The 14,395-nt window shown below is 45.4% G+C and overlaps 1 protein-coding gene, 1 long non-coding RNA gene and 1 pseudogene across 3 annotated transcripts in view; 2 read left to right on the top strand and 1 right to left on the bottom strand.

Moving 5' to 3' along the window:
* LOC119292562 overlaps nt 1–8,407 on the bottom strand; it is a 52,282-nt gene extending 43,875 nt beyond the window's left edge. The window contains exon 1 of the mRNA XM_037571362.1: nt 8,194–8,407. Within this exon, the coding sequence (XP_037427259.1) occupies nt 8,194–8,407 (214 nt within the window). The remainder of the gene's footprint in view (nt 1–8,193) is intronic.
* Nucleotides 8,408–10,007: 1,600 nt separating this feature from the next.
* Nucleotides 10,008–13,614, top strand: LOC119295290. 2 transcript variants are annotated; one of them, XR_005143878.1, is made up of 2 exons: nt 10,008–12,961; nt 13,411–13,614. It is a non-coding gene; the product is annotated as an uncharacterized LOC119295290 (long non-coding RNA). The 2 variants fall into 2 exon arrangements; XR_005143877.1 differs by having other exon boundaries at nt 10,008–12,968.
* Nucleotides 13,615–14,360: 746 nt separating this feature from the next.
* LOC119292561 overlaps nt 14,361–14,395 on the top strand; it is a 959-nt pseudogene continuing 924 nt past the window's right edge.

The following is a 14,395-nucleotide window of genomic DNA, read 5'->3' as shown; positions in this document are numbered from 1 at the left end:
TGGGCCTCATGGGCCTTAGTGGAGAAGAGAGAGGGCAGCCAGGAGGTGGCTCGCAGTGCACCCCCCTTGCCCCAATCCGAATTGGACAAGGGGAAGGGGCGGCGGGCCCCCTCTCCTTCCTTCTCTCCACCTCCTCCTTCCTCCTTCTTGGAATAGGGAAGGGGGGGGGGTGGGGCAGACCTACTTGGAGTAGGATTGCCCCCCTTGGGCGCACCTCCTCCTTGGCTGGCCCTCTCCTCCTCCCCCTTTATATACGGGGGAGGGGGCACCCCATGAGACACACAAGTTGATCATTGATCTTTTAGCCATGTGCGGTGCCCCCTCCACCGTAATCCTCCTCGGTCATATCGTAGTGGTGCTTAGGCGAAGCCCTGCGTCGGTAGCTTTATCATCATGCCATCATGCTGACGAAACTCTCCCTCGACACTTTAATGGATCAGAATTCGTGGGACATCACCGAGCTGAACGTGTGCTGAACTCGGAGGTGCCGTGTGTTCGGTACTTGGATCGGTCGGATCGTGAAGACGCACAACTACATCAACCGCGTTGTCATAACGCTTCCGCTTACGGTCTACGAGGGTACGTGGATGACACTCTCCCCTCTTGTTGCTATGCATCACCATGATCTTGCATGTGCATAGGAAAATTTTGAAATTACTACGTTCCCCAACAGTGGCACTTGTGTTCTACTCGTGCATATAACTTATATTGATGATGATGGCCATATCATATCACTTATATTGATTGCATGTGATGTTTATCTTTTATGCATCTTATTTTGCTTAGATCGACAGTAGCATCATAAGATGACCTCTCACTAAATTTCAAGGTATAAGTGTTCTCCCTAAGTATGCACCGTTGCGAAAGTTCATCGTGCTGAGACACCATGTGATGATTGGGTGTGATAAGCTCTACGTTCACATACAATGGGTGCAAGCCAGTTTTGCACACGCAGAATACTCAGGTTAAACTTGATGAGCCTAGCATATGCAGATATGGCCTCGGAACACTAAGACCGAAAGGTCGAGCGTGAATCATATAGTAGATATGATCAACATAGTGATGTTCACCATTGAAAACTACTCCATCTCATGTGATGATCGGACATGGTTTAGTTGATATGGATCACGTGATCACTTAGATGATTAGAGGGATGTCTATCTAAGTGGGAGTTCTTAAGTAATTTGATTAATTGAACTTTAATTTATCATGAACTTAGTACTTGATAGTATTTTGCATGTCTATGTTGTTGTAGATAGATGTCCTGTGTTGTTGTTTTGTTGAATTATAATGCGTTCCTTGAGAAAGCAAAGTTGAAAGATGATGGTAGAATTACACGGACTGGGTCCATAACTTGAGGATTATCCTCATTGTTGCATAGAAGAATTACGTCCTGGAAGCACCGCTAGGTGCCAAACCCGCTGCAGGAGCAACGTCAGATGTTATAAACGTCTGACAGAGCAAAGCTGATGACTACTCGATAGTTCAGTGTGCCATGCTTTACGGCTTAGAACCGGGACTTCAACTATGTTTTGAACGTCATGGAGCATATGAGATGTTCCAGGAGTTGAAGTTAATATTTCAAGCAAATGCTCGGATTGAGAGATATGAAGTCTCCAATAAGTTCTATAGCTGCAAGATGGAGGAGAATAGTTCTGTTAGTGAGCATATACTCAAAATGTTTGGGTATAACAATCACTTGATTCAACTTGGAGTTAATCTTCTGGATGATAGTGCCATTGACAGAATTCTTCAATCACTGCCACCAAGCTACAAGAGCTTCGTGATGAACTATAATATGCAGGGGATGGATAAGACAATTTCCGAGCTCTTCGCGATGCTAAAGGTTGCGGAGGTAGAAATCAAGGAGCATCAAGTGTTGATGGTCAACAAGACCACCAGTTTCAAGAAAAAGGGTAAAGGGAAGAAGGCGAACTTCAAGAAGAACGGCAAACAAGTTACTGCTGAAGTGAAGAAGCCAAGTCTGGACCTAAGCTTGAGACTGAGTGCTTCTATTGCAAAGGGACTGGTCACTGGAAGCGGAACTGCCCCAAGTATTTTGCGGATAAGAAGGATGGCAAGGTGAATAAAGGTATATGTGATATACATGTTATTGATGTGTACCTTAATAGTGCTCGCAGTAGCACCTGGGTATTTGATATGGTTCTGTTGCTAATATTTGCAAGTCGAAACAGGGACTACGGATTAAGCAAAGATTGGCTAAGGACGAGGTGACGATGTGCGTGGGAAATGGTTCCAAATTCGATGTGATCCCAGTCGGCATGCTACCTCTACATCTACCTTCGGGATTAGTTTTAGACCTGAATAATTGTTATTTGGTGCAAGCGTTGAGCATGAACATTATATCTAGATCTTGTTTGATGCGAAAAGGTTATTCATTTAAATCTAAGAATAATGGTTGTTCTATTTATATGAGTAATGTTTTTTATGGTCATGCACCCTTGAAGAGTGGTCTATTTTTGATGAATCTCGATAGTAGTGATACACATATTCATAATATTGAAGCTAAAAGATGCAGATTGATAATGATAGTGCAACTTATTTGTGGCACTGCTGTTTAGGTCATATTGGTGTAAAGCGCATGAAGAAACTCCATTCTAATGGACTTTTGGAATCACTTGATTATGAATCACTGTGTACTTGCGAACCATGCCTCATGGGCAAGATGACTAAAACGCCGTTCTCCGGAACAATGGAGCGAGCAACGGATTTATTGGAAATCATACATACTGATGTATGTGGTCCGATGAATGTTGAGGCTCGCGGCGGGTATCGTTATTTTCACACCTTCACAGATGATTTGAGAAGATATGGGTATATCTACTTGATGAAACATAAGTCTGAAACATTTGCAAAGTTCAAAGAATTTCAGAATGAAGTGGAAAATCATTGTATCAAGAAAATAAAGTTTCTATGATCTGATCGTGGAGGAGAATATTTGAGTTACGAGTTTGGTCCTCATTTGAAACAATGCGGAATAGTTTTGCAACTCACGCCACCCAGAACACCACAGGTAATGGTGTGTCCAAATGTCGTAATCGTACTTTACTAGATATGGTGCGATCTATGATGTCTCTTACTGATTTAACGCTATCATTTTGGGGTTATGCTTTAGAGACGGCTGCATTCACGTTAAATAGGGCACCATCTAAATCCGCTGAGACGACACCTTATGAACTGTGGTTTGGTAAGAAACCCAAGGTTGCCGTTTCTTAAAGTTTGGGGTTGCGATGCTTATGTGAAAAAGCCTCAACCTGATAAGCTCGAACCCAAATCGGAGAAATGTGTCTTCATAGGATACCCAAAGGAGACAGTTGGGTACACCTTCTATCACAGATCTGAAGGCAAGACATTCGTTGCTAAGAATGGATCCTTTCTAGAGAAAGAGTTTCTCTCGAAAGAAGTGGGTGGGAGAAAAGTAGAACTTGATGAGGTAACTATACCTGCTCCCTTATTGGAAAGTAGTTCATCACAGAAATCTGTTCCTGTGACTCCTACACCAATTTGTGAGGAAGCTAATGATGATGATCATGTAACTTCAGATCAAGTTACTACCGAACCTCGTAGGTCAACCAGAGTAAGATCCGCACCAGAGTGGTACGGTAATCCTGTTTTGGAGGTCATGTTACTTGGCCATGACAAACCTACGAACTATGAGGAAGCGATGATGAGCCCAAATTCCGCAAAATAGCTTGAGGCCATGAAATCTGAGATGGGATCCATGTATGAGAACAAAGTGTGGACTTTGGTTGACTTGCCCGATGATCGGCAAGCCATCGAGAATAAATGGATCTTCAAGAAGAAGACTAACGTTGACGGTAATGTTACTATCTACAAAGCTCGACTTGTTGCGAAAGGTTTTCGACAAGTTCAAGGAGTTGACTACGATGAGACTTTCTCACCCGTAGCGATGCTTAAATCCGTCCGAATCATGTTAGCAATTGCCGCAATTTATGATTATGAAATTTGGCAAATGGATGTAAAGACTGCATTCCTGAATGGATTTCTGGAAGAAGAGTTGTATATGATGCAACCTGAAGCTTTTATAGATCCAAAGGATGCTAACAAAGTGTGCAAGCTCCAGCGATCCATCTATGGACTGGTGCAAGCATCTCGGAATTGGAATAAACATTTTGATAGTGTGATCAAAGCATATGGTTTCATACAGACTTTTGGAGAAGCCTGTATTTACAAGAAAGTGAGTGGGAGCTCTGTAGCATTTCTAATATCATATGTGGATGACATATTTTTGATTGGAAATGATATAGAATTTCTGGATAGCATAAAAGGATACTTGAATAAGAGTTTTTTAATGAAAGATCTCGGTGAAGCTGCTTATATATTGGGCATCAAGATCTATAGAGATAGATCAAGACGTTTAATTGGACTTTCACAGAGCACATACCTTGATAAAGTTTTGAAGAATTTCAAAATGGATCAAGCAAAGAAAGGGTTCTTGCCTGTGTTACAAGGTGTGATGTTGAGTCAGACTCAATGCCCGATCACTGCAGAAGATAGAGAGAAAATGAAAGATGTTCCCTATGCTTCAGCCATAGGCTCTATCATGTATGCAATGCTGTGTACCAGACCTGATGTGTGCCTTGCTATTAGCTTAACAGGGAGGTACCAAAGTAATCCAGGAGTGGATCACTGGACAGCGTTCAAGAACATCCTAAAATACCTAAAAAGGACTAAGGATATGTTTCTTGTTTATGGAGGTGACAAAGAGCTCGTCGTAAATGGTTACGTCAATGCAAGCTTTAACACTGATCCGGATGACTCCAAGTCACAAATCGGATACGTATTATATTGAATAGTGGAGCTATCAGTTGGTGTAGTTCTAAGCAAAGCGTCGTGGCGGGATCTACGTGTGAAGCGGAGTACATAGCTGCTTCGGAAGCAGCAAATGAAGGAGTCTGGATGAAGGAGTTCATATCCGATCTAGGTGTCATACCTAGTGCATCAGGTCCAATGAAAATCTTTTGTGACAATACTAGTGCAATTGCCTTGGCAAAGGAATCCAGATTTCACAAGAGAACCAGGCACATCAAAAGACGCTTCAATTCCATCCGCGACCAAGTCAAGGAGGAAGACATAGAGATTTGCAAGATACATATGGATCTGAATGTTGCAGACCCGTTGACTAAGCCTCTCTCACGAGCAAAACATGATCAGCACTAGGACTCCATGGGTGTTAGAATCATTACTGTATAATCTAGATTATTGACTCTAGTGCAAGTGGGAGACTGAAGGAAATATGCCCTAGAGGCAATAATAAAGTTGTTATTTATATTTACTTATATCATTATAAATGTTTATTATTCATGCTAGAATTGTATTAACCGGAAACTTAGTACACGTGTGAATGCATAGACAAACAATGTGTCACTAGTATGCCTCTTCTTGACTAGCTCGTTGAATCAAAGATGGTTAAGTTTCCTAGCCATAGACATGAGTTGTCATTTGATTAACGGGACCACATCATTAGAGAATGATGTGATTGACTTGACCCATTCCATTAGCTTAGCATTTGATCGTTTAGTATATTGCTATTGCTTTCTTCATGACTTATACATGTTCCTATGACTTTGAGATTATGCAACTCCCGAATACCGGAGGAACAATTTGTGTGCTACCAAACGTCACAACGTAACTGGGTGATTACAAAGGTGCTCTAGAGGTGTCTCCGATGGTACTTGTTGAGTTGGCATAGATCAAGATTAGGATTTGTCACTCTGATTGTCGGATAGGTATCTCTGGGCCCTCTCGGTAATGCACATCACTATAAGCCTTGCAAGCAATGTAACTAATGAGTTAGTTGCGGCATGATGCATTACGGAACGACTAAAGAGACTTGTCGGTAACGAGATTGAACTAGGTATTGAGATACCGACGATCGAATCTTGGGCAAGTAACATACCAATGACAAAGGGAACAACGTATGTTGTTATGCGGTTTGACCGATAAAGATCTTCGTAGAATATGTTGGAGACAATATGAACATCCAGGTTCCGCTATTAGTTATTGACCGGAGATATGTCTCGGTCATGTCTACATAGTTCTCGAATCCGTAGGGTTCGCATGCTTAACGTTAGGTGACGATCGGTATTATGAGTTTATGTGTTTTGATGTATCGAAGGTAGTTCAGAGTCCCGGAAATGATCACGGACATGACGAGCAGTCTCGAAATGGTCGAGACATGAAGATTGATATACTGGATGACTATATTCGGACATCAGAAGTGTTTCGGAGAAGTTTCAGATATAACCGGAGTACCAGGGGTTACCGAACCCCCTCCCCCCGGGAAGCTGCTGGGCCTCATGGGCCTTAGTGGAGAAGAGAGAGGGCAGCCAGGAGGTGGCACGTGGCCCCCCTTGCCCCAATCCGAATTGGACAAGGGGAAGGGGCGGCGACCCCCCTCTCCTTCCTTCTCTCCACCTCCTCCTTCCCCTTCTCCTTCTTGGAATAGGAAAGGGGGGAACCTACTTGGAGTAGGATTGCCCGCGCTTGGGCGTGCCTCCTCCTTGGCCGGCCCTCTCCTCCTCCCCCCCTTTATATATGGGGGAGTGGGGCACCCCATGAGACACACAAGTTGATCATTGATCTTTTAGTCGTGTGCGGTGCCCCCCTCCACCATAATCCACCTTGATCATATCGTAGCGGTGCTTAGGCGAAGCCCTGCGTTGGTAGCTTCATCATCACCATCATCACGCTGTCGTGCTGACGAAACTCTCCCTCGACACTTTGCTGGATCGGAGTTCATGGGACGTCACCGAGCTGAATGTGTGTTGAACACGAAGGAGCCGTGTGTTCGGTACTTGGATCGGCCGGATCGTGAATATGCACGACTACATCAACCGCGTTGTCATAACGCTTCCGCTTATGGTCTACGAGGGTACGTGGACGACACTCTCCCCTCTCGTTGCTATGCATCACCATGATCTTGCGTGTGCGTAGGAAAAATTTGAAATTACTACGTTCCCCAACATGGATAACCCCTTCTCTGAAGCGGAGGTTTGGGTGGCAATTTGTGCGTTGCCGGCGGAGAGAGCGCCGGGCTCGGATGGGTTCAACGACACATTCTTCTGGGCTTGCTGGCAGACGATTAAGGACGAAAACATGGCGGTCCTTCATAGTTTTCACAACCTGTCAAGGGGAGATTTCAAGTCCATCAACAAGTCCCATGCAAGTCAGGTGGATGATTTCTGACCAATTAGCCTCATTCACTATGTTGCAAAGTTGATCGCAAAAGTACTCTCCATCAGACTGGCAGCCGTCATTGATCAACTCATCTCACCGGCGCATAGCGCTTTTCAGAAGCGGAAAGGCATACACGACAGTTTTCTATACGTCCAGAACACTGCCAGACTGCTGCATAGGAAGAACAAGCCGGCCCTGCTCATGAAGCTCGACATCGCTCGTGCTTTCGATAGCGTGTCCTGGGAATACCTCATGGAGCTGATGCGCAGAGGATGGGATTTCCTACGAAGTGGAGGGATTGGATTGTGTTGCCTCGGCATCCTGAACATGTCTGCTAAATGGTGTGGAGGGAGCGCCAGTGCAGCACAAGAGGGGCTTATGCCAAGGCGATCCTCTATCTCCCCTCCTGTTCATCCTGGCGATCGACCCGCTGCACATGGTGATCAATGTGGCCACCCACTCTGGGTCCCTGCGGCCCTTGCCAGTGGGCGCGACCCGGCTGTGGGTTAGCCTATACGTGGACGATGCGGTGGTTTTCATCAACCCCGATCGGCAAGCGGTAGAAGAGCTCTTGGAGATCCTGTGTGGCTTCGGGGAGGCCACGGGGCTGCAGCTCAACCGTGCCAAATCCTCGGTGGCACCAATTCGTTACTAGCAGATTAATTTAGACCACGTTATGCAGGGTTTCAGAGGCCGGGTCATCGGCTTCCTCGTCCGGTACCTAGGCATCCCGACAGTCTTAGGCTGGCTTAGGCTAGTTCACCTCCAGTACATCCTCGACAGAGTCCGTGCAAGGTTAGCAGGGTGGAAAGGGCGCCTCATGCCCCTGGCAGGCCGACGCGTGCTGGTCCGATGTGTGCTCTCGGCGCTCCCGGCGTTCACGCTCCCCGTTCTGCGTGCACCGGCCAAGTTCAACAAAGACATTGACAAGGTCAGAAGAAAATTTCTCTGGGCGCATGCCGAATAGCTTACCGGCGGCAAGTGCAAGGTGAACTGGAGAGTGGTCACATCTCCGGTGGATCGGGCTGGTCTGGGCATCCCAGACTTGCCCCTGGTTCGCAAGAGCACCGAGGCTGCGCTGGCTCTGGCTCTCCTGGAAGCACCCAAACCGGCCATGGATGCAGTTGGGGACGCCGTGCGAAGACAAGGACCGCGAGCTCTTCCACGCGGCAACGACGGTCACCATCGATAGCGGCGAGCAGATGCAATTCTAGAACTGTCGCTGGCTTGGCGAGAGCCCGCTCCGCAACGACTTCTCAAACCTCTTCGCGCACTCCACCAGGAAAAACAGAACGGTGGCGGCGGTGTTGCACCAAGACACGTGGATTCGTGAGCTCAGGCATGGGAATACCGACACCATCATACCCAGTTTGTCTCCTTGTGGCGCAGGATTAGAGGAGCGGGAATAGGGCTACAAGCCGGTGTCGCTGACGACATTGCATGGACTACGAGGGAGGGCAGGAGTACTCGGTGCGGGCGGCCTATGACATGCAATTCGCGAACTAGCCAAGAACGGAGCTCAAGGCGCTAATTTGTAATACGTGGGCACCAGGATATGCCAAGATGTTTGGTTGGCTGCTGCACCACAATCGTGTGTGGTGCAACGACTGGCTGTAGCGTCAAGGATGGGAGAACGGCTACTTCTGTGCCCTCTGCAGAAGACGCCTGGAATCCTCGGTTCACCTCTTCCGGGAATGCCCGTTTGCCAGAGAGATCTGGTCTAGGGCAGCAACATGGACAGGCTGCAATGCTCTTACGCCGGATGCACTGATCGATAGGAGGACGATGACACAAATTGTGTCGGCAATGCTAACAAGGGCGGCGCCGGGAGCAAGAAAGGGGATACGATCGATGTTGCTCCTGATCTGCTAGAGAATATGGCTACACAGGAATGAATGCACGTTCAGAGGCAAGGGCGCAAATTCAAATGAGGTGATCAACGACATCAGAAGTGACATAGATCAATGGCGACTAGCCGGAGCAACATGCTTAGTGCCCCCTTTCGAGGATCAGACGTGAGAGATTCTCATGCCGGTCAACAGGGGGAGGGAGGGGAGTTAGCCTTTCCTCTCCCAAAATCTCTGCAACTTTCCAGCCACTTGGTCTGAGAGACTTTTTGTAATCCTCTTCTGCTAAATCAATTGAACACCAACAATGCAGGATCTTTCAAAAAAAAACTCGATCGACTCAAATTTAACCAAGTCTCAGTCGACCTTGCATCATTTTGTCCCATCGTTCGCAACATTTCTTCCTACCAGTTACATCATCCGTCTTGCTGATTGTAGATTGTCGTGTCCCACGACGATTGTAGCACGTCATCTCACCAGTTGCAATATTTCTCCGTTGAGGTTGTAGCATTTTAGTCAGGACGGTTGTAGTATATGTTGTCGTTTCTTGCAATACCGTCACAACATTTTTCGTCGTGTTTGCAGCATTCAGCCGTGCCGATCCTAGCACCACAACTAAACGTCACTCGACTGATAAGAAAAGCAAAGTCTTATCACTTAATTAATCTACTACCCCTATAAAAGGAAGAGAGGGCGGAGAACCAAATCATCATATCCATTCAAACCTGCAATCTCATGGTCTACATCGCTTCAAAACATCAAATATGTTTTATGCTTTAATTACCTACCATGCCATTGGGTTACAATCCTCATAAACACGTCCGGTCAAAAATAAAAGCGCCCTCCCGCGACCACACCCTCGGGCAGTTTGGCCCCTGCCCACCCTAAATAAACTGCCCACCCTAAATTATCGCTAACCTCCGGCCTAATCCTCTTCCCACATGCGCGGAACCTGCGCAGGAGCCGCCCCATACTTTTCCCATGTCCGTGGAGCGCCTCATCGCCCGTTCACTCCAACCCGCGCCGCCCACTCTGCCTCACCTCTCCAGCGGTCCGGCCGCAGATGTCTCCTCCCTGAGCACAAAGTGGACGCACGTGGGGCGGCCACTGGTGAAGGAGACCGCGCGCGAGCCCGCGGCGCCCTCACCTCCTCGCCTCTCCGGCCACACCGGTCTCATTCCTAAGCATGAATTGGGTGCAGGCAGGGCGGCCGCCGGCGTGCGAGTCCGCGGCGCGGTGGTGGAGCCCTCCGGCCCCTTCCGGTTCGAGGTCCGCAAAGGTCTCCTCCCTGGCGTTGTTGGCCTTATCTGAAGGTATTCTTCCCTGTTCTTATCTCAATCTATTCCGCCCCGCCCAACCCTCGAGGGATTGCTTTCCTGGACGCCACATCTCATTGCTCGCACGAGGCCACTGCCTGGACGCGGCAGCCGTCGGTCCACTGGTCCTCGCACAGGCGCTCACACCATAGCCAGCCCCATCTGCCCACTTCTAGCGCGCGGACACAATGATCTGGATGAGCTGCCGCCTCAGCAACTCGAGGCCACGCACGTCGTTTAATTAGTTCAGCAAGGTAGGGTGCTAGATACTAATTGAAACAACATCAGTCGAAGGTTGACAAATATTCAAACGCATGATGTGATGTTCATTAATCTGTTTTTGCGAGTAAAGTGCGCTGGTTCTTCATAGTTGTAGATTTGCCGTGGATCAACAGGTTAGCACAAGCTAGCCCTGAATTCTTTTTTCTAAAACAAATTTGTTGGTTCCTGATTTTACAGGCATGTACTGGCACCTAATGATGTGTCCAGAATACACAGGGCACATTTTGACTTGGAATGCTGCTATTCAACGGTGTTCATCCGAGATGTCAATTTAGCATAAGCTAGCCTTGTCTTTTTTGTTTGAATCAAATTTCTGGTTATGATTTTTTCAGGCGTGTTTTGTACTATATTGATCTTGGTCTTGTTCTGTTCGCAGGGACACCTGACGATGAATCACAATTTGTACTGCAATCCATAGACAATATGGACCCTAGAGCTCCTGGCGGACTTGAAGGTATGTTAATTCCCATTGATCCCAGAAGGAGATGTGGTGCCAACAAACTCACTGAAAATGATTATTGTTCAGACTATTGCAGCACTGCAACCTGCTAGATTTAAGTATACAACTGTTTGCTTAGCGGTGAATTACATGAAAAAATAGCATCATTCTAGAAGGTATACATCTTTGTTCATTTTCAGGATTGCTACCTTTTTTTGTTATACCTCTCTTTGATGATTTGATGTTGGTTTCACTGGCATGGAACATAGAACGAACATATTGACCGCTTAATCTTTTATATATGTTGATCCCCATGCTTTTCTCAGGGAGAGTAAAAATATAATGGTTCGTTTGTGTAGAACCAATTGCATCTTGGAGTAGAGTATGCTCAAGGTGGTTCACTTTTGGTTTTTGCATTCCCATGTGAAATTGGGAGAGTGTCTGGAAAAATATGCAGTGTTGTGTATAAAAAAAATTAACACCGTGTATTTAGGTTGCCAATTTGTAAAAAATTTATAGCAGATCCAAATAGACATCTGATATTATACCTTCCATCTAATTGTTGGCACTTCCTTCAAATAAGAACATAAGCAGAACTTACAAACCGAAATATCTCATAAATGACTGTGTGTATTTGCTTTATGTAATTTTCTTATTAACTAATCCCATACAGTCCTGTTAGTGTATATATATCACGTGCTTCTCTGCTTCTACATAGTCATATCCATTTTTCACAAGCAGAAACTATGTTAGGTTTAATGGTTGCCCTGCGTCATCGATTCACCCATGTGTTCTGTTTTCTGCCTGCTTTTGTTCACAAGCTCAGTTATGCGGTGTCCTCTGTCTCAAACACCGATGATGACCGATACATGTGAATTGAAAACTTGGTATTTTGTCAAACTCTGGCATCATCCTCACTGCTTCAGCGGCACTGGCTGTCTCACCTGGTTCTTCACAGAAACCTCCCTGTACTATAGCATGTCGCCGAACCACTCGTTGTGGGATGCTTAACACCGTGTTTGGATGATGCCACACATGATTCAGGGAAGACCCTGCCGCATATATAAGCCCACTAAGCAGGCATTAATTTTCGTTTTGTTGAGATATCTGTTAGCTTCATGCCTTCACCTTAATGTAGCAGAATAGTTAATTACTGATTTTGTAGGGATCTTTTGTTGCGACTTTTTTCATCTGACGAAGGATTTATAGTGGATGCACATCACTTTGGGTGGAACTATCAGGCACACGACCAGTGAGCGGTGGCAGAAGCAACTTCTCCCTTGGACTGCATGACATGTAAGATTAAAACCTTGATCCTTGCACCCATGCCTATTTAGAAAAAATAAAATTGCATGGCCGACCATTATTTTTGATTGCTGTAAGTTGTGCTTAATAACATTTATACATATTTATTTGTATGAAAAACACCAGCCCTTTCTTAGCATTCAATTTTGTTTGTTCTCACCTGTTATCTTTGTATGATGACTTGACAAACGATGGTAGACAACTAAGATACATACTCCTGAGAATTTCTCTTGTAGAGCTGAAAAGAAGTCTCTGTGATATTGTTTTTCTTTTCATGTCTGTGAAGGGCCTTACCAGGAACCAAGATATTTTTGCAGTGAGAAACCATGTATTTTTCCTTTATCTTGTTGATGATTGTTTCTCATACATTTAACTTTAGAGGAAACATGGACATAAAGCTACATGGGAACACTTGGTCCTGAATAAAGTTTGTTTTAACGGAATGTATATGTACTCGAATGGAGGGAATGAAAATCTCAATGAGATGAAATCTGGAGATCAGAGATGTATCGCCTCAATAGAATGACAAGATGTGGTCTCCACTCCGTGTGGTGAGAAGTAAGACTTTGTACCTTCTAGTTTAGAAAAGAGCTACTGGTCAATCCTTATTTACCGAACCTCGGTAGTTTCCACTTGCATTTGCTTTCATAGAGATATAAGTAGACAGGGCAATTGGTGATCACTTCTTTGTCGATTACTTTGTTAAGAACAATCCTCCATAATTATAAATTAATTTGATCTGGGAGGGAGCCAAAATATATAGCACTTGGTGACTATCAGTTTGATTTGAACAAGGATTATGCATCTTGACCACGGTTGTTTCTATTTTCGTTCTGAACTGAATTTTAACTCTATTTTCCCTTAGTGGTATTGGAAGTGTATTGATGTTGAGATGAAAGTGTGGCGGTGATCCTGGGCAGTGACTTTTACACCATGTTCTTCACAAACACTTGAAAGTAGAACCCTTCATTCCCAGTTAATGATAATGCTTCATGTGCAGGCACGTTTTCCTCTTAGCCCTATGGCTTGACCGATGCTTCTATGTCTACCTGTACTCGATGTGTTGATGGCCTGATGGGCAAGGCGTACTAAGGATCTAGCGACATCTTCATGCATAATGCATAATGTTATTTTTTGTAATAGAGAATTACATGTACCACTTTTCATTATGATAGTATATATTTTACCTACTGGTGCAAGTTTATCCTGCCCTCACTTACTCAGGATGGTGTTGACAATTTACATTCACGTTAAATTATGTTGTCTTATACTCCCCCCGTTCCTAAATATAAGTCTTTCTAGAGATTTCAATATGGACTACATACGGATGTTATAGACATACTTTATAGTATAGATTCACTAATTTTGCTCCGTACGTAGTCCATATTAAAATCTCTAAAAAGACTTACATTTAGGAACGGAGGGAGTAGCATTTTTTTATTAACACGCATGCGGTTTTCACCAATACGGATATGAACCATTGTTGCCTTCATGGTTACAGGTGGGGTAGCTTGGGCTTCGAGCCTGGGATCAAGCAAGAGCTGCAACTGCATGTGCTTGTTTTCTTGTGCTTTCTTTTGCAAATAGCATAAGTAATTAACCACTCGCTACGACAGTATTCCTTCTTTCACTCCCTTTCCAAAACTTTGACATAATATATGCTTTATTTAAGTTTACACTAATACGTGCATTGCACACACATGATTACTAGTTATCACTAAAATATCTTATAGTAACTTGGAACACAGAGCAGCCCCGCATGACCGCCAGGCCATCCCCCGCCACTAAAATCCATGCCCTCCACCAGGCGCCAGCACCACCGGCCGTTATACTACAAACCAAGAAAACCATCATTGTTCGCACCAACCCACCCAACACACGTAGCAAAGCAAGAAACCGCACGGCACGACACTGCCAGTTCCCTGCTTGAAGTGGCGTCCATAGATCGGCATGTCGACGGCGGGAGGCCCGTCAGGGACGACGGC

The sequence above is a fragment of the Triticum dicoccoides genome, chromosome 4B (assembly GCF_002162155.2).
Source record: "Triticum dicoccoides isolate Atlit2015 ecotype Zavitan chromosome 4B, WEW_v2.0, whole genome shotgun sequence".
Taxonomy (NCBI): domain Eukaryota; kingdom Viridiplantae; phylum Streptophyta; class Magnoliopsida; order Poales; family Poaceae; genus Triticum; species Triticum dicoccoides.
This window is presented reverse-complemented; position numbering and strand designations above follow the sequence as displayed.